At 55.5% G+C, this 19,321-nt stretch overlaps 1 protein-coding gene across 1 annotated transcript in view; it reads right to left on the bottom strand.

Annotated features, from left to right (window-relative positions):
• NECTIN1 (nectin cell adhesion molecule 1) overlaps positions 1–18,981 on the bottom strand; it is a gene marked incomplete at its 3' end in the record, with an annotated part of 87,429 nt that extends 68,448 nt beyond the window's left edge. The window contains exon 1 of the mRNA XM_082296994.1: positions 18,865–18,981. Within this exon, the coding sequence (XP_082153120.1) occupies positions 18,865–18,946 (82 nt within the window). The 5' untranslated portion in view covers positions 18,947–18,981. The remainder of the gene's footprint in view (positions 1–18,864) is intronic.
• Between the last annotated feature and the right edge of the window lie 340 nt (positions 18,982–19,321).

Genomic DNA, 19,321 nt, shown 5'->3' with positions numbered 1-19,321 from the left:
GTCCCCTCCCCAGCGCCCCGCACAAAGGGGGGGTCAGCGGGGCCGGGGGTGGCTCACCCCCGCTCCGCCGGGAGCAGGAACAAAGCGCCGGGGCCGGGAATTCAGCGCAACCAACAGCATTTCCATGCTAATGAGCGCTCCCGGTTCCATCCTGCCGCCCGTGGCAAATTGGAGCGAAAATCCGGGCTTGAGAGGATGCAACTTTTATGTCCGATGAGCGTCGCTGGGCTCCAACACCAATCCTCTCCCTCGGTTTATTTTTAATTGACTCCTACTAAGCCGGAGTGCATTTTCATCCGTTCCAAATGGAGCAGCTGTTGAAACTGAAAATCAGCAGCAGAAAGTGCGGACGTTTCTATTTTGCGGTGTTCGCTCCTCAGCGCTCCATTTCCAAACCTCAGCAGCCTGCCCAGAACAAAGGATGCCTCGGCGCAGAGCATTAACCCCATCCTGAAACCTCCGAATCCCCATCCTTGCAACTCTCACATTCCACCCTGAAACCCTCACATTCCACCCTGAAACCCTCACATTCCATTCCGAAACCCTCACATTCCGCCCTGAAACCCCTGCATTCTCATCCTGCATATCCCCATCCTGCACTCCTGACACCCTCATCCTGTAACCCTCACATCCCCACCCTGTACCCATTATATCCTCATCCTGCTACCCCTACACCCCCAAACTGCAGCCCCTGCATCCCAGTCCTCCATCCCTCACCTCCCCATCCTGCACCCCTCACATCCCATCCTGCATCTCTCATATCCCCATTTTGCAAAATCTGCACCCCATCCTGCATCCCTGCGCTCCCATCTTGCATTCCTCACATCCCCATCCTTCGCTCCTCACATCCTCATCCTGCACCCTTCACATCCCCACCCTTCAATCCCTGCATCCCCATCCTGCAACTCCTGCACCTCCATCTTGCATCCCTTCCATCCTCATCCTTCAAAACCTGCACCCCCAGCCTGTATCGTTCACATCCCCATCCTGCAGTGCCAAGGTCTCTGGGTTATTATCTCTCCCTGGATCCTGCCCCGAGTGTCACCAGCATGGTGACAACGTGCAGTGCAAGGTGAGCTGGAAAAGCTGTCCCCAGGCAGGGAGTGCTTTAATCAACAGGGTCAGCACCAAGGTCTGACCAACTGACCAGCACACAAACCCCAGCACCTCAGAAACAAGCCCTGGCAAGGCTCTGCCCCCTGGAGTGGACAGCTGGACTCCAGGAGCTCATCCCAAGGCTGGGATTTAGCAGGCAGGATGTTGGGATCAGGCACCAGAGCTGACAAGCTGGGGCTTGGTCCTGCTCACAAATAAGCCGTGCCCTCCTCCACAAGGCAAACACCAGCTGGCCACGCCGTGGCCATCCTGCTGCTTAGTCCCAAGGGATAATAATCCAGAGACCTGGCACCACAGAATCCACTGGACAACCCTGGGGATTGCCAAATCCCTGCACCAAGCCAGAGTCAACATGGAAATGCTGCAAATGGGAGCACCTGGGATGCAGCCGGGGAGCTGGGACAGGGTCCCTCCAGCGGGGATTGAGCTCCGGGGATTGGCTGGCTCTGAGGACACTCAGAATTCACTCCCTGCAAAGAGGGGGAACAGCCAGTTCCTAGGGCTGTGTGCCAGTGTTTTTGCAGGTAGCCTGGCCATGGAGTCCAGCTGCAGGTGCCTGCTGGAGAGGTTTCTGTACGTGGCAAGAATTGCTAATGGGGGAATAAAAGCTCAGCCTCCCTCCCTGAGGAGTTTGCAACAGGGTTTCTACAGGAGCAGTTATCCAGGGCCTGGATCCATAATCCCAACAGAGCCAGAGGGAAGCTAGATCCTGGTGTAGGAAGGATATCCCTCTCTCCTTGTCTTCCTTGGAGGGCAGAATCCAAACCCCAAGAAGGAGCAGGAGGAGGGGCAGTGGATGCAGGTAACACTTTGCTGGCACATGTCTGCAGGGCTTCCTCTGTAAATAATATTTCACAGCAGAGCCATGCTGAGTGCCAGTCAGTTCAGGTGCTCTGGCATTTATTAGGTTTGCTGGGAGCTGAGGTGCTCAGAAAACCTGACCAGTGTGCTCCAATCTTGAAACAACTCATTAATTAAAAGCTGACCCTGAGCTTATTTTTTTTGAAGGTCTGTCCCTAGCTCTAAACCCCGAAAAAGCCATTTTTATCTTTTGCCAACCAAACAAATCCAGCTTCAGACCTCTGATTAAATATTAACAACTTTGCACAGACCACAAGCAAGCTCCACAGCTATTTATTGCTCCAAAGGCAGCTGCAGCAAGAAACACAGAACAAAACAAACAAAAACCAGCCAGGAACAAACGGTGTCATCCACATCAACAAGTTTCCCTTGTATGCTTGAGTCAGCTCGGAGCCAGGGGGCATTTCAAGCACGATTCACTGAGCTCAGAGCTCGGGGACCTGGTGCTGTCAGAGCTCTCCCAGCCCCAATGCCTCCCAGCACCCCTTTGTGGAGTGCTCCATGGGCTGGTGACGTCAGTGGTCCTCACTTTGGATCTCACTGCAAAACCCCTGTGATGCCTGAAGAGCTGGGGGAGGGTGAACTGGTGCCTGGCTGGATTTATCACCCTTTCATCCCCGTTTCCAAGCCCAGTTTGGGGCTGGCAGAGGCCTGGCAGTGACACTTAGGGACACAGAGATGAGATGAGGGTGTGCAGGAGGCACTGAGCCCACCAGCAGCCAATGGTCAGTGTTCGTCCCTGTGCAGGGCCAAGTGTGGGACACCGCTGGAACCAAGGTCAAAACAACATCCCCATGCCCAAATTCCCCAGTGTGACCCCCCCTTTGTACCCCCCACGCATCCAGGAAGGCTTTTCCCCAGTATAGCTCAACCCCCTGGAGCGACAGGACAAAAGGGGATTGTTCCCCACCTTACTCCTAATCATGACTGGAAAGAAGGAAGCAGCTGTGCCTGTGTTTGGGCACTGAGCCAGGCTGGGATCCCCCTCCCCACCTGATTTCCAGGCACGGCCTCAGGTTTCTGACGCACAGGATCAAATAACCCATCACTCAGGGCAAGATATTATCCCCTATTACCAATTCCATGCAAACAGCTCTGCTCTTCCCAGGATTAAAAGCCAATTAAAGAACCTTGCTTTTCAAGGGGAGAGGAAGCTGAGAGGAGAGGTTTTTGTGGGGTTTTTGTTGGTGTCTGGCAGGTAGGAAATATCCCCCATAAGGGCTATCGATGAGTTCTTTTCAGATCACATTGATTTTGCTCAGAACCATTTGGGACTTGTGTCTCCAGAGGAAAAAGTGAAACACAGAGAGGACAACAACAAAATCCCCACAAGCCATGTCCTAAAAAGGAACCAGAAAGAAATTTTATTTGCAGGAGGATCAATGGTGTTTGCTGAAGTCAGCAATTGGTGTTTTGGGTTTCAAAGCTTTCTCAGGGCAAGGGAGCCTTACTCTCAAGGTGAAGAGCAAGCTCATAAATCTGGGAGAAGCTTCAAGCCCAGAATCTGCTGATTCCCCACTGCAGGGAGGGCAGAGCCAACAGGAAAAGGGCATTCGCTCTGCAAGCAAGAAGCAGGATGAGCGCTTGTAAATCGCTGGTCACAAGGGAACAGGTGACATTCAGCCCCGCTGCACTCAGAGCTGGGATAAAGGGGAACACCAAGGTGACTTTAAGCCAGCTCTGCACTCACAAGGGCCATGGCAGCACCTGGTTCCTCCTCTCAGCTCCCAGCACAAGCCTCAGGTCTGATGCTGGGAAAACAAGGCCTGCTCCTGGCCCCAAAGCCTAAAATCACGGAATGGGTTGGAAGGGAACTTAGAGATCAACTTCCCACTCCCCTGCCATGTACAGGGACAACTTCCAGGTTGTTCCAAGCCCTATCCAATCTGAAATGCCTCGTGCACTGGGAGCAGACGTGTCCAGAGATGTGTCCAGGGCAGGGGAAAAACCGGAGATGGGAAAATCTCCGGCTGGGACTGCAGCCAGCACAGCCAGACTCCACCACAAAAATGCACAGAGAGAACCCACCCCATTGATCCCGCTTCCCCAGATTTAGGAGGAACAAACAAAAAGCCTCATCATCAAAAATCCCCAGCCTGCCTTTGCAGCCTGTGTCCTACCCAGAATGGCCCCTGGGTTTAGGGTCACAGGATCACTAGGGTTGGAAGAGACCTTCACGATCACTGAGTCCAATCTTTGCACCAAGACCCCCTTATCACTAAACCACAGAGCTTCCCCCAGCCTGCTCCTGTTGCCCCCCTGCCTCTCCCAGGCTCACGCTGCTCCCAGCCCCAGTACCACCAGCTTGGAACCAGCTCCTGCCAGCCCTGCCACTGAGAGCAGCCTTGTGGTGCCAGGGGAAGGGGGACCAGGGGTGTTGAGCTCTCGCCAGCAGGTGTTTAGCACACCCACCCACCTCAACAGGCAGGTAGGTGACCCCTCAAGGTCCCCTGCAACCTGAATTATCTTCTGTTCCTACCAGGATGCTAAACCAGCACAAAAACATGTCTGTCTCTCTGTCAATCTGTCACTTCGCGTTCGCTTCATTCTCGTCTGTCAAACGTTACCACAGATCTCACTGTCAACAAGCAGATATTTATTTGTTGTTTCCTCTTTTGTTTGATTTTTTTTCCAGGCCATTTCCACTGGAGATACACCCAGGCAGGCAGAGCCATACGCACACAAATAGCAGGGCACCATTTTCACTCTATTCCAGGCTTTTTTTACTGGAAAGACTGGGAGTAACTCACTCTGACAAGTGACTCTTTGCATTAAAACCAAGCTGCCAGGCTCCTCTTGGCTGCACACCTGGGCAAGGTGAGGGCATCTGGGCTGGGCAGAGATGATCTTTATAAGGTCCTTGCAGCCCAAACCAGTCTGGGATTCCATGGGAATGGCTCCAGGGCTGGGGGAGAGGCAGAGCCCCCTGTCAGAGCATCCTCACTGCCTGTGGCCATGCCAGAGGGGCAGGAGAGCCCTGAACAGCTCCAGACCTCACCTGCACAGCCCCAACCCTCACTTGCACAGCCCAAACCCTCACCTGAACAGCTCCAGACCTCACCTGCACAGCCCCAAACCCTCACCTGGCTGCTGCCACACACGTGGATGAGAGACCCAGCCTGGGAAAGGTGGAGAGCAGGAGGAGCCTGGGGACAGAAGAGCCCTGAGGGGGACACAGGGAGGAGCCAGAAGGATCCCCTCCCTCTCCCCTTCATTTCCGCCGTGGATAAAAAAAAAAGGAACACTTTTCCTGCCTGGATGTTTTTTCCCGGCGTCCCCGGCCCATCTCAAGCCACCCCCATCACCACGGCAACGGGCCGAAGGAACAGATGGGCCTGGCAGCCAAATCCCGCTTCGAGGCAAATGCTCAGGGCCACACGCCTTGGGGACAGCGAGGTCACCCCCCTGGCACCCCTTCCCTCGTCCTCCCGCCGTGGCGAGGCCTCGGTGGCTCCTCGGGGTGTCCTTGCAGGAAGAAGGGACATGGCTCCCCTCCCAAGGGGCCTGAACCGTCTGAGATCCGCCTGGGCTCGCCTGGCTGTGGGAAAATCCACATTTTCTCAGACATCTGGAGCATCTCTCTGCCCGCCTCCAGCAAACCTCACCCCTAAACCAGGGCATTGCACAACAGGACGGGCACAGGGGACAGAATTCCCATCCCTGCAGTGAGTGGGCACGGGGCTCAGCTGCCCCAGCCTCACTGTCTTTCCCAGATGGATTCATCCGACCAGACTGGGATGAGGAGCGGGGTGGGTGAAGATAAAACTCAGCCACTAATCTCCCTGTGGATTAACCATCCACGTGAGGCCGTGGTGTGGGGCTTTGGAGCAGGCAAACAACAGCTGAGCCCTCCTGGAGATCCCAAAGCTCCTCTGGAATATCTGAGAGGAGCAGCCAGGCCTGTCCTGGGCACCCAGAGAGAAGAGGGTGTTCTTTCACCTCATCTTTCTTTCACCTCATCTTTCACCTCCTCTTTCCTCACCGTGTTTGCAGAGGGAGCTGCAAACCTGATGCAGCTTGTTGTGCTCAGCCCCAGAACTGGTTCCCTTTTTGGGGGAAAGCAGCAAGTGTGAAGCTACACTTCAAAGCCTCCAAAGCTGTCTGGGCCTGCACAGGTGAAGGGCTCTCTGTGGGGAAACACAGGCTGAAGGCATCGAGAAACTCTGCTGCAAGAAAAGGAAAAATAAAAAGACATGGCTGTTCCTTTAGGAACTTCAGCACAGGCTGTCTCAGCTGCTTGTGCCCATTTTCTCCTAAAAAACCCAAAGCAACACTTGCTCTCCAGAGCCAGTTTTGGAGCTGTTACCACCATTATCCCAACATCCTTCTCTCCACACAAATCCCTGTGGATCGTGGCTGAGTTCTGCAGCCCTGTCCCCATTCCCACAGGGGCCAGACAGCTGCTTTCCTTGCCCAAGGAGTCCCCAGGAGATTCTGGGACTGGGAAGCAGCGTTTCTCAGGGCTCAGGAGCCAGAGGGGGCTGAGGACAGGCAGCAGGGTGGGAGATGATGGCGCTGGGAGGCTGCAGGGAGTGGGGAGCCGAACCCCTCCTGCCTTCCTTTCCCTTCCCTTCCCCTCCCTTCCCTGCCAGGCTGCTCCCTGCCCATGGCCCTGGCACACTCTCAGGGGTGCTGGGTGCTGGCCTGGGGGCCCAGCCTGGCCCAACCGGCTCCCAGCCCACACCCGTGGGAAGCTCAGGAGCCCGTCCTGCCTCTCAGGTGTGGCCCTTGGCCCGCGGGCTCCCGCTTGGAGGGAGCTCCTCTGCCAGCTTGGATGCGGCTGCCGCTGCTGGAGAGGGAAGGGCAGCTCTGCCAGGGAGGGCAAAGCCTCCCGGGGTGGATGGCAGCACCAGCACCCCTTTGGGGGGCTTCCTCTCCTTCACAGGGGGATCTTTTTTCCTGCTGGTGTCTGGAATCCCAGGGCTTTTCTCTGCAGAACAGGTTGGGTGCAGGAGCAGCCGTGCCCGCGTCCCACGCGCCAGTACAGCCCAGCCTGCCCCACACCCTCCCCCTGCCCCGAGAGCCCACCTCCTTCCTTCCCTCTGCTCCCTTTCCCGGATCAAAGCTGCCTCCCCTCCCTGTATTGCAAACATTATTCAGCTCTGAGATAAGAAGCTCTCCAGCAGCACTTTATGAATCCCACAGGAGGCAGAAAGAAGCAGAGTGAAAGGGCTTAGCGTGGCCAGGACAGAGACTAATGTTCCATGAAACACCTTTGCAAAAGAGAGCCACGTCTTTTTCCCAGAAAGTCTCCTGGGAAGCTTGGGTAATAATTAACAATTATCGAACTTTAAACCCTCCATCTCTCTCTCTGTGTCCTGACCAGGATTTTGTAATAACTCCCCCAGTCTGGAACACTCCCAGCCTGGGGTGCTGGGGTGCACTGGGGCTGCAGGGTGAGGAGGAGGAGGAGGATGCAGACAGACTCCGTGGGCAGGCAGGACGCAGCTGCTGATTCTGCCGCTTCCCTGCTTCTCTACTGAGCTTGGATGTGAACCTCCCTTCCTTCCTCCAATGAATCCTGCAGCTCCTTTGGCCACAGAATGAAGTGGCTCTTTGTGGTTCTTCCCAGGGAAGTTTCTCCCAGCCTTGGAATGCCATAGACTCTTGCATATGGCTGAAATCGTCATCTACCCAGGAGAGAGACTGGAGAGCTTTTCTAGCACACAGACACTTGTTTAAACCCATCTGCTGTCTGAGCAGCCACAATCAGTGCCATGTGAGGCTCACACTGGGACAAGTTGGGTGGCTCAGAGGGCCTGGGCTCCATCACGACCTGGTGGAAGGACCACAGAGGTTTGGAAGTGCTCGCTCATGCAATAAAGGGTGCTTCTGTTATCTGCATCCTGCCACAGGGCAACTCAAGTGTCAGGAATCCTGTTCACAGCCACGTAGGGAGCTTCTGGGAAATCAAAACACGTTGCAGGTGTCGGGAGACTCCCACTGCTGTCATGGCAGGACATCCTTCCTGCCTCAGCACCCACGGCAGACCCAAGGACAGGACACGACGTGAACCCCTGTCACAGTCATCCCTGGTGCATTGTCCAGCAAAGAGGCTGGGTGTGGGTGGGAAGGCAGCGGGGCTGTGCAGAGATGTCCAGCCCACACCTCTCACCCATGTGCAACCCCTCTTCTGGAAACCAGAGGTGACCCAAATGCAAAACCAGCAGACTGAGAAATCAAGAGACCTTTGAATTCAAGCGAGCAGGGAAGCCAAAGGGCCATGTTCCCCCGATTCCATGAACATCCCACACCCAGAGCAGGCAGAAACTGGGCCCAGTGTTTGCACTGACAGAATATTTGTACACAGATCCATGCAAAAGCATTCCCTGCCTTCTAAACTCCCTGGGCAAGGAGCTGCCTGCCTCTGAAGAGAGGTCAAATAAAGGGGAGTCACCTTTCCCTGTGCTCCTGCTTGGATCAGGGAGGATCAGGTGTGCAAGGCACCCTGCAGACACAGAGCAGAGAGGGACAGCTCCGGCAGCTCCTGACAAGGAAAGGCACACAGAGGTGAAGTGAGCTGGCCAAGGATATTCCAGGGAGCTTGTGGCAAAGCCAGGAAATGCTGCCAGCCCTTCTGAGCTCAGCCTGCCTTTGCCATCACCTCCAGGCCATTCTTTCCCTGTAAGTAAAAGCTGATTCACGCCTGGTAGGAGTCGGTGTGAGGCAGCAGATATTCCCATTTCCAGTGAGGTACTGTAAGGTACTCCACAGGCACGGCAGCATTTGAAATGTCAAGAATACAAAAAAAATATGTACTTAAAGAGAATGATTTGAGCCTTTTATTTCCAAAGTGAGTTTAGAGGCAGTGAAAGGTCTCAGATCAATACCAGCAGAACTGCAAATTGGAGTCCTCCCCTTTGCCACAGAGAGGGTACAGCTGAGACAGCATCTGCACCAACAGCCTGCCCACAGCCCCTGCCAGCCTGCCTCAGCTCTGACCTTGAGGAGTTGCCTTCAAGTGGGAGAGGGAAACTCCCCCTTCCCTTGCAGCCCTGGGCTTTTGTTCCCCGGCTGTTGATTTATTTAACTTGGGTACATTCTGTCTAGGGAAGAACCCAAGTCTTGATAAACTCACCCCACGTGCACACCAAGGAGAAGCCTGCTTCATCCTGCATGTGGAGAGAAATCCCACTGGTGTTTTGCAGCACAGATTTTGAGGTAAATCCGGAAGACAGCTTAAGTACCAGGCTGGCTGTGGCATTTTGGAAGGTGAGATGCAGTTGCCTGCTCAAGTGCTCCATGATAAACAGGCTTTTCTTCCCCTCCCCTGCCCCACAGCTGTCCCTGTGCTCGGCCCCATGCCCCAGGGACCCCTGGAAAGGCTGTCCCCATCCAAAGCTGGGATCAATACAGCTGTCAGGCTCTGGCCACATTACCCCTGCTAATTGGAATTACAACAGGCAGACTGCAGCTTTCACTCCATCTCTCTGTCGCTTGTCATAATGTAATCAAAATCTCTCTCTCTTTATCACCGAGCGTGACGGGAGCAGAGGCGGCCACGAGACTACAGATTCCTTCAGAGCTCACTGGGGGCTGGGGAGCTTTGCCACAGGGCTGGGAAAAGAACCCCTCACTGCCAAAACTCCAGCTTTGGGATGAGCAGGATAACGGGAGAGAGATGGGGACGTGGGGTGCAGCACCGGGGTGAGAGCAGAGGCAGCCACAGGTTGGTTGTGGAGGTGTGCAGAGCCCAGCAAGGAGCCTCCCTCCTCTTCCTCGCTGCCTCCTGCCATCCCAGGCTCCTGCCTCCCCTCAGGCACAGGTTCCCACCTGCTGCCAGAGCTAGAAGTGAGCTGGGGATCACTGGAAAAGGCACGAGGCAGCGTGGCATGGGCACGGGGCACTGAGCAGCACTCAGAGCAAAGCTCTGTGCTCACCCAGGAGCCCGGGCATGTCTCGCTCCCCCCTGCTCCGAGGGCTCGGCCAATTTACGGACCCAGGGTGATCCAACCTGGGCAAATGGAGCAGCATCTGTGATTTGTTGGTCATTATTAAACAGCACTAGTGCAGGGCTGGATTACCCAGAGGGAAGGAGCAGCAGCCTGGACGTACCCAGCTCCCCCGAGAGTGGCCATAAACAAAACTTAAATAATTAGAGTGCTTGGGTGGAGATGCAGCCGCTAAGTATTCTTAGGCTCGCACAAATAAAGGAAATAAATTCTTGGAAGGTGCCAGGCTGGATGGGGCAGAGGGAGGCTCATTTTCCAGATCACTTGAGAGCAGCCATTATAAATCTCAGTGAAAGATGCACCTCCCCAGGCTGGCGATATTTTTAAACTCCGAGAGAGAGAGAGAGAGGGGGGAGAGAAAAAACACATTTTAGTATTTACACCACAGGCAAAATGGGTATTTAAAAATCAGGGTACATTTTCCAAAGTCTGTTCCTGCCACGCCAACAAATAAAGAATTTTCTTTCTATAGTGTGCTAGCTGGCAATATTAGCCCCAGAGAATTCGCTGCTACCACCATCATTCTGTTGTGAGCTGAGAAATCAAACTCCCAGAAGGACTGGGGGAGTCAGGGGATAAAGGTTCTTTCACTGGCAAATCGCTACTCCAGCTCCCAACTGAATCAGCAGCAAACGCAAATCCTTGGAATCCTGAGGGGTGACTCCTGCCCTGTCCCTGCTGGCTCGGTGTCTGGGATGATGTCCCAGGGGACTGTCCCAGCCAAGATGAGGCCACCTGAGCTCTGGAGCAGGGAATCCATGGATCGGCATGGGCGGGATCACCAGGGCAGTTTTCCTTCCCGATCCTTTGCTGTGCTCCGGCTGGTCAGTGCTGCCCGCCCTGCACAGGGGCTGGGTTTTGGGTGAACATCCATCGTCAGGAGCTGACTGATCTCGGGCTGAATGAGGCTGCAGGTGACAGGATGTGAGAGCTCCCAGCCTGGCTCTCCTGGAGAACCCCAACTAAGAACTGCCAGGGCACTGCCTTTCCCTGCACCCACTGCAGCCTCCCTGTTCCTCAGCCCTGCTCCTCGTTCCCTCCTCAGGCACAGAGAACATTCCCTCTTTTACAAGCTCCGCTCTGTTCAAGCCTTTCTCCCTCCCTCCCACTCCTCCCCAGGGCTGCTGCCATCCTCCCAAAGGATCCCTCCTATCAAAGGGATACATGAGCACACCCATCAGGCATCACAGCATCCAGAAAATCCCCAAACAAGCCTCCTCCGAAGATCAGAGCACGCTGTAATCACTCCCTGTGCGAGGAGATCCCAACGAGCCCTCCCCCCCCCACTCGCCGAACCTGAGCACGAGGTAAATTTGGCAAAGCTCAGCCCCATCGCTGGGAAAAGTTTCTCCATAAAACTCACACACACACAGCTCCTGGCCTCTCCTGCTCCCACGGCAGCACCCAGATATTGGGGGGCTGAACTGGAGTAAAGAGATCCAAGGCTGCCCTTTCCCTCAGCACCTTGCACACGAAAATAAACTCACCATTCCCAAGTAAAATATCCAGCACTCCATCGAGCCTAGCAGAGCCAAGAGGGTCCTGTATCCAATGGAAACTGGCAGCTGATATGAATTACAGCATGGTGGGGATGCTGCTATGCAACACATCCCTGATCCTCAGCGGCCATAAATGGGCACAGCCTTGGTTCTCGCCCGTATCCAGAGATGCCCCTCCCTCCAGCATGGTCCCCAGACACTCTGCTGGTGCAGCTGACCAGGGGAAGAGCCCAAAGAGGCCGAGGAATGAGCAGCTTGTGCAGCTGTGCACCACCAAATCTGCTGCTGCCTCCTGTTCCAGCCCTTAAAACAACACTGCTGCTCACACTGCCTTGGCTCAGTGAGGGGACAGGCAAGAGCAAGGAAATACAACCCCACCAGAGTGGGGGAGATCATCTCCTTGTGTGCTCCGACCTGGATTATCCATCCTTAACATTTCCTCTAGTTTTGGCACCCCCAAGTTAGGATTGCCATCAGCGCTGGTGGGAACATGACTCTGGGTTTGCCTCCAAGGGGTCTCTGCTAACTGTGTAGCCCAAGAAAAGTCAGAGTAAAGCCCATTGGATGCCTCTTCCTAAGAAAAAGGTAGCCAGAGCTTGATGCAGCTAATTCTCCAGTGAAAAGTGTCCTCCTGGCTGCAGGCTTTGTGTGGTGTTAATTCTAGGAGACGTTTCAAGGCAAGGGGAACCTCCATCAGGGCCATGGCTTTGGGTGAAGGGTGAGTTATGACTCCACAGAACTGATAACTCATCACTGATAACTCATCTGGCACCAGGCTCGAGCTGAGCTGGCTCACGTTGGGCTGCTCAAGGACAGGGCAGGATTTATCCCTCCGTGGCTGCTCTCCCTGCCCTGAGTGCCACAGTTCCTCACACAGGACAGCGAAACCATCTCGTGTCAAGCTGCTCTGCACAGGAATCAGGAACAGTGGCAGAAACCCTGACCTTTTTCCTCCCCTACTTCTCCTATTAAACTCTCCCCTGGGCCTGTGACTTCTGCCCATCAGGGACCATTTGTAACCCTTGGTTTTGCCAGGACACTCAGCACATAACAACCTCTAATTACAGCCCTCTGCTCTTGAATCACACAGGCCTCTTGTACACATCAGCACCAGACCCTGAGTCCCCAGCCAGAACTCTGCCCCCAGACTGTGCCCTTGGGCTGTAAAAATGGCCAGTGGAAAGCTGCTCGAGCAGCATCTCCCTCGATCCAGAGGGTGTCCTGCCAGGGGATAAGAAATGAAACCTGGTTTTACCACATGTGAGAACCTCAGTGCAAGGAGCAGACACGAGGTGAAATCCAGCCACAGACACAACTGCAGAGCCTGCACTGCAGCAGCCTCGCTGCCTGGAGCCTCACAGAGCACAAGGCTGGTTCTGCTCTCAGGTGGCCACACAGCACCTCATTCCAGCCCCCTCCTGTCCCTCACAGACAGGCCTTGGTGCTGGGAATGGCTCTGGAAAGGCTGGATGTCAGCCCTGGCTGCGAGCTGCACGGACCCTCTGTCACTCCTGGCCGTGCCTCTGGATGCCTCTCTCCAGCACAGGGAGAGGGAGGCATGGATCTTCCAGGAGAGAAGCAAAATAGCCTCAAAATCAGCCTGATTACAGGGTTTCCCAGGTAGGGAGAGAACTGCTGCGAAGAGAGATGGAGGCTGAGCCCTCTTGCCTAACCAGGCTTGGGAGTACCTGCTGTCTCTCAGCCAGGTGGTCCATCTGGTGCCTGCCGCTGCTCCAAGGCAGGGATGTGATTTGCAGGTCCTGGACCGCATCTGGAGCATCCCTGCGTGGTCGGGAGCAGATGGAAGCACTTTGCTGTTTCCCGCAGCTAGAAAGGCAAATAGGCTGGGATGGAGGACAGAAAACCTCTTCATTTTGTCTTAACTCACAGGAAGGAGAATCACACTGATCCTAAGCTCCTCTCCCTGCACACCTGGAGGCTGAAGTGCTGTCCACCAGTCCCAGCTGGTCTGGCTCAGAGCCAGGGAGGGCAGGCCTGCAGCAGAGCAAGGCAGAGTTGGGTGGATAATGCTGAGAAATGCTTCCCTCTTGCATCACACCCAATAATGTCAAGGGAGGATTATAAACCTCCTGCAGGGACTGCTTTGAGGTGGGGGAATGGAGAAGAGATGGTTCATCAGGTTGGGTCAGTTCCTCCCACCCATCCCCAGCACCCCACAGAGCTGCTGACGTGTCGAGACCGCTGGCCAGGCCCTCTGTGCCTCCCTAACCTGGGCCTTCCTGTCCCCCCGGGCTGGGCACTGAAGCTGCCTCCCCTTCTCATGGCCAGGAGCTGCTGTTTGCCTGCCCTGGGACTGCAGCAATCAGCCCCAGACGGGACAAACACTCAATGGGCAGCAGGAGCTGAGCTCCCCACGTGTCCCCAGGTGCCCGTGGAGGCCGGGACGCAGCACGGAAAGGAACACAGTGCTGCAAAGGGCAGCAAATTTCCCTTCCCGTTTCTCCATGTGACAGAGAAGGGACTTTAAACCCAGTGTGGTGGCAGAGGAGAAACTCTCCTTCCTCCCATGAGTGGTGCTTCAGCATTTGAGCAGCTTGGTGAGGGTTTTTCTTCTGCTACAGAGCCAAAAGGTTCCCCTTGAAAACCCTGTGCGTGTGCCGGGATGCGCCTCAATCCAGCCCAGACTAATCCTTCCCTGGGAGAAGCCAAGGAAACTGCACCTGGGAGAACATCTATGGCTTAACAGCAGCCAGGAGGAAACGTGTCATGAGACATCTCGTTCCTTAGTTAAATAAATCTTCACCTGGAACGCTGCTGTGGGTTTGGGAGCCCTCGCTGCAGAGCTCGGAATTCTCCGTGCTGGGATGGCTGAGCGCCGGTAATTAACACAAAGAGGTGTCTCCAGTGCAAACTGGGTCCCTGCTCCAGTGGCTGGCAGCACCAGCTCACCCTTCAGCAGAGCTGCCCTGATTTAATCTGACGTTATTTGAAAAAGCAAGATCTCCAGGGGCTGTGAGATTGAGTACCTTTCTTTGTCCCTCCCTCATTTGTTTCTGCTTTTTTGCACTGATAAGCCTGGCTGGCCTGTGAAAGGGACTGAGCAAGAGCCATCAGCACCTCGGGCAAGGATGTTGCAAGACTCAAACCCTTTCTCAGCAGCCCTGAGGACTGTGGCCATCCTCCGGGAGCACTGGCCAACTCACCCCTGCAGCTCTCACACGCAGCCTGACTCCTGCTCTTCCAAAAATGTCTGGCTTGGAGCAAACCGGTCTGGTGGAAGGTGGCCCTGCCCAAGGCAGGGGGTTGGAACGAGATGATCTTTCAGGTGTCTTCCAACCCAAACCATTCTGGGTTCTGTGATTAAAACCCCTTTTTCCTGCAGTGCTTGCCCCCATCCCTGTCTGCTGGCAGGGCTGTGTAACTCCCCAGGGCGCTGGAGGTGGGACAGAGCCTCGGGGTGGCCACTTGCTGCCATCCCCCCAGGCTGTCCCCAGCCTGAGTGGCACTAGCAGAGGGCACGAGATGCCAGTGGCAGCCAGGCCTGGGAAGCAGGTCACACCAACCGGCTTTGCTGGTTCCCTCCGTGATTCAGCCGAGGTGTGAGCGCTGCTCAAAGGAGCCCTGTGGTGCCTCCCTTTAAACTTGGCTTTGTGGCTGGTCCAGCTGCGGCCCAGAGCAGGGGTGATGCAAGGAGAGATATGCCAGGCTCTGCCAGCATCTCCTCAGCCACCAGCTCATCCCAAGCACTGGATGTGCTGCTGGAAGTGCCCCTGCCCCTGGAATCTCCCTGCTCATGGCTCCGTGTGCACTGGGCCGGGAGCTCCTGCTTGATTAACGCTGCGGGTTCAGGGAGCAAACATCAACCAGGGCCCTCCCTGGCTGTGCCATGGGGCAGATACCCTCCTGCTCGTGGGCTGAGCTGCCTCTCCCCCAGCCTGGCGCCTCACCCACGCTGACACACTGTGGAGCTCCTCAATTCACGCCAGGGTAAAACCCGACCGGTCGGTTTAAGTGAGGTTTAATGAGAAAAAAACCAGCCAAAAACATGCTTTTGCTTCCTGAAATAGCCTGATGCTGCTGTTTCAGAGATTTTGGAGGAAGCAGGTGGCGGGGGAAGAAAAAATAACAACCAAGAGCTCAACCCAAAGGCTGAACAAGAGTCTGGCAACTTTTTTTGCATTTTGGAAGCTACTTTGGGATATTAAAGCAGCTCTAGAAAGTACAAGATGGAGCAGATCCTGCAGTGACACGCTTTGGCTATTCCCAGCACTCCAGAGAGCTGTCATACCTCCCCAAAATGAACCCTCCCTCCAGCTGCAGCCAAGTTTGACCTCAGCCCTGCAGGTCACCACGGCTCAGTCAATGCTCCTTTCAAGCGCCGTGGTGGAAAAGCCCCATGTCAAAGCAGCTCCAGCCACCTCTGCAGCTCTCCCCTGTGGAGCATCTCAAAGCACTTTGCAAAGTGTTCCCAGGCCCCTCTGGGAGATCAGGAGGTAGCCCAGCAATAGCAGAGAGGAATTTGTCTGCAGACAGCATTTGGGAACAGAGGCCCAGATGTGCAGAGGCAGGACCAGGCACAGATGATGCCTCTGCTCTCTGTGGCTGCGTCTCAAGCTGCAGGAACACCACGGCGGGGATAAACAGACAGATTGTTAAGACTTGTAAAGCATAAATTTAACTGCAAGTGTTCTTAACCTCTGCAGATCAGCAGGCTGGGATCTCTCCTCCCCTTCCCCCACAGCTTTCCAGTAACCCCTGTTGATATCAGTATCGTGAATGGAGCGTGAGTTGATACCTGGTTCCAAATGGATGGGCATGGAAGGCTGCAGGAACCATGAATTGAATCCGTTCTGGACGATTGAACTGCTCACATTAAAGATAATTTGTAAAGCAGATTTTTATACGAGACTCCTTACAGCTTTTACAGTGGTGGAACTTTTATTTCCTTACCAGAAAAAAAAAAAAAGCTAACATTATCTGAAGGGGAACAGAATGAAATGGCATTGATCAGCTGGACATGAAAGGTTTTCCAGAGAGCAGGCAGTGCTCTGATCTTTCTGGGGTGTTGGGTATGAAACCACATTTTCCAACAAGTCCACAGCTACTAATTCACTTAGAGGATCCTGAGTTTCCTCTCCCTGTTAAGCTTGTCTGTATTCAAAGCTTAAACACAGCTTTATATATCTGTATAGACACGATTTTGGCACGACGCAGTGTGAACTTGAGGAACTGCGTGCCTCAGGAAGGCATCCAGAGCTGGGGTCTGGTAAAGACTCTCTGCTTTGTGCAGCACTGTGCTGGTCCTTCCCTGCAGCTCTGGGTCCATCCACAGCCCACACAAGCACCCAAACAAATGAAATAAAGGAATGAATAAATAATATACAGGATCAGACACTCCTGCAGCTGTGGTGCATCCACCACTAAACTGGTCGGGTCGAGAGTCTCGCCCACGCAGGCTGCAGGGCACCGGTGCTCAGGGCCAGGGTTTGGGAAGGATTATCCTCCTGGAACACTGCGGAGCTGGCTGTACCCCGGCCTTGGCAAGGCACCACGAGATGCACCACTGGCTTACCCTGGCAGAGCTGTCAGTGGGACAGTGCAAGACAAACTGCCACGCTACTGCAGTGGCACAGACGAGGCTGCCTGACTGCTGGCAGCACAGCCCTGAGACCAGCCAAAAATAGGAGACGTGCGGGACGAAAAGTCTCTCTTGGCAGGACAAGGTGAGATGCCAGGCTGTGTCAGGATCACTGCGTGTCTCCTTGGTGAAAGCAATTCCCAGGGGAGCATAAAGTCCTTTCGGTTTCCCCAGCACAGTCACCACAGCATTACTGCATCTCCAGTGCCTTTCCCGGGGCTGTGGGGAGGAAGCACGGGGCTGCTGGGTGGAAGGACGAGAAAGAGGGAAGGCCGGCTGAAGAACGGCATGGAAAGTTCTGAGAGTCCTTGCGAGGAGCCGGAGCTCAGCCAGGCACCTGCCTGCAAGCACAGAGGAGCGCAGGGAGCCCGAGGCTGTCCCTTCCGTCACCTCTTTTTGCAATGCACAGCAGATCCCTTTGTCCTGGGAATACCGAGGTACACCCAGCCCTGCTTTCTCATCGCCCTGTTAACCTTTCCCCTCTCACAGCCTCCCCGGTTTCTGGATCACCACCCCCTCCCATTTCATCTCTGCCCTCATCCATTTTAACCAGACCATCCTGTCGCTGTGATCTGTTGATCGCCCATGTCCTGATGTTATCACCTCCCAGCGCCAGGGAACTCTGGGCCCTGGCATTGCTCTGATGGCCCAGAGCTCGCTCACTGCGGTCACATCTCAGAGTCACAGCCCAGCCAGCCTGGCTGCTCCTCTGGGACGCTGCCTCAGCCCCAATATCGGAGGAGTGGAGCAATTCCACGCTGCCTTCACCGCAACTTGTCTCCAGCTGCAGATCCCGGTGCTGCTGCGGGCACAGGCTGCCTCCCAGCCCTGCCCAAGGCTGGATCCACACATGTGCCCGCTGCCAGCCCTCCAGCCCCAGCCACCAGCAGCCGAGCCCCAAAAAGGCAAAAAACATCGGCTCTGTTTGCATCTCTCAGTTCATTCACAAGCTGTAAACGCAGACTGCCGATCCCCTTTCCATGGCTCCGACTCCCGGAAAGCCCTCCAGGATGGCATTAACCCGTTCTGCACTGGAGCAGAACAAATGAGTCCCCGCAGGGCACTCGCCAAAGTGGGTCACTCTCCCGCTTCCCAGCGCTGTGCTGGAGCCCGGGGCAGGACGGAGCCCCGGGAAGGGACACACGGACTGCTCTGCCACCGCCCGGATGGCTCCACCGAGCTGGGGAGAAGTCGATCCGCATCTTTGCCCATGTCCTCCTTTCCAGGGATGGATCAGAACCCAAGGGATGGATCGGAACCAAAGGGATGAATAACATGCCATCAGGCAGCCAAGCTCACAGGCAGTGAAAGGAAGCTCTGAAACCTGGGAGCGGTCCAGCCCCTCCGCAAAAGAGTCCGTGGGAAGTGTGTGTGGAGGGGAGCGGGGATTTTGGGGATGCTGGAGAGCCTAAACCCTCGATCTCTCCTCCCGAAACATCTGCGCTCCGTGCCCAGCCTCGTGGCTGCTGCCTTTCCGGGGAAGCCTGGCTGCTGCGCCTCGCTAGACGCTGCTCGATCCAAAAAGCAAACAAACGGCCTCAGCTCGCAGGGCTCCGGAGCCCGCTGCCTGCAGCTGCTTCCAAAACAAACGAGCGTGTTGTTCCGAGCCGAGCCGAAGCTGAAACCGGCCCCGAATCTCCCACCCTCGCACAGATGCTCCCACACCTGCTCCAGACCCGGGCGCACACCCCAAAACGCCGATCCCACCCTTCCCCGCCGCTCCGCAGCACTCCCCGCACCCCTTTTCCCCCACGGGCACCCCGCAAACCCCCTCGGGGGTCGGCTCCAGCCCCGCAGCGCCCCGGCGGAGCCCAGCGCCCTCCGGGGACCGGCTCACCTGGTAGGAGCGCGGCTGCCAGGATGCAAACTCCGATAGTCCAGCACGATGCACGGCAACTTGTCTGCAGCCGTGAAGCCATGAGAGTTCCTTAGGAGCGATGGGCAGGGGTCGGTCTGGCAGCGCCGCGGGGCCCCCCACCCTCCCAGCCCCCGGTGATGATCAAGTCTGCTTGAAAAAAAAATATTCAAAAAAAAAAAAAAAAAAAGGTCGTAGGTGCGTGAGGACAAAGAGCCGGCGGGAGGACGGGAGGGATCCGGGGGGAGCTCCGCACATCCGCGGGGCGCGGGGCCCCTCTGGGCGGGCGCGGGGCGCTCCGGCCGCGGGGCAGCGCGGGCGCTTCCTTCCGCAGAGCCCGGGCGAGTGGCGAGGGAAGGGGGGGGAAAAATGCGATTTGAAAAAAAAAAAAAAAAAAAATTAAAAAAATCAACCAAAAGAAACCCCAGACAAAAAAGAA

The sequence above is a fragment of the Coloeus monedula genome (genome assembly GCF_965178545.1).
Source record: "Coloeus monedula genome assembly, chromosome: 25".
NCBI lineage: Eukaryota > Metazoa > Chordata > Aves > Passeriformes > Corvidae > Coloeus > Coloeus monedula.
The sequence above is the reverse complement of the archived record's forward strand: the minus strand, read 5'-3'. Positions and strand labels throughout refer to the sequence as shown.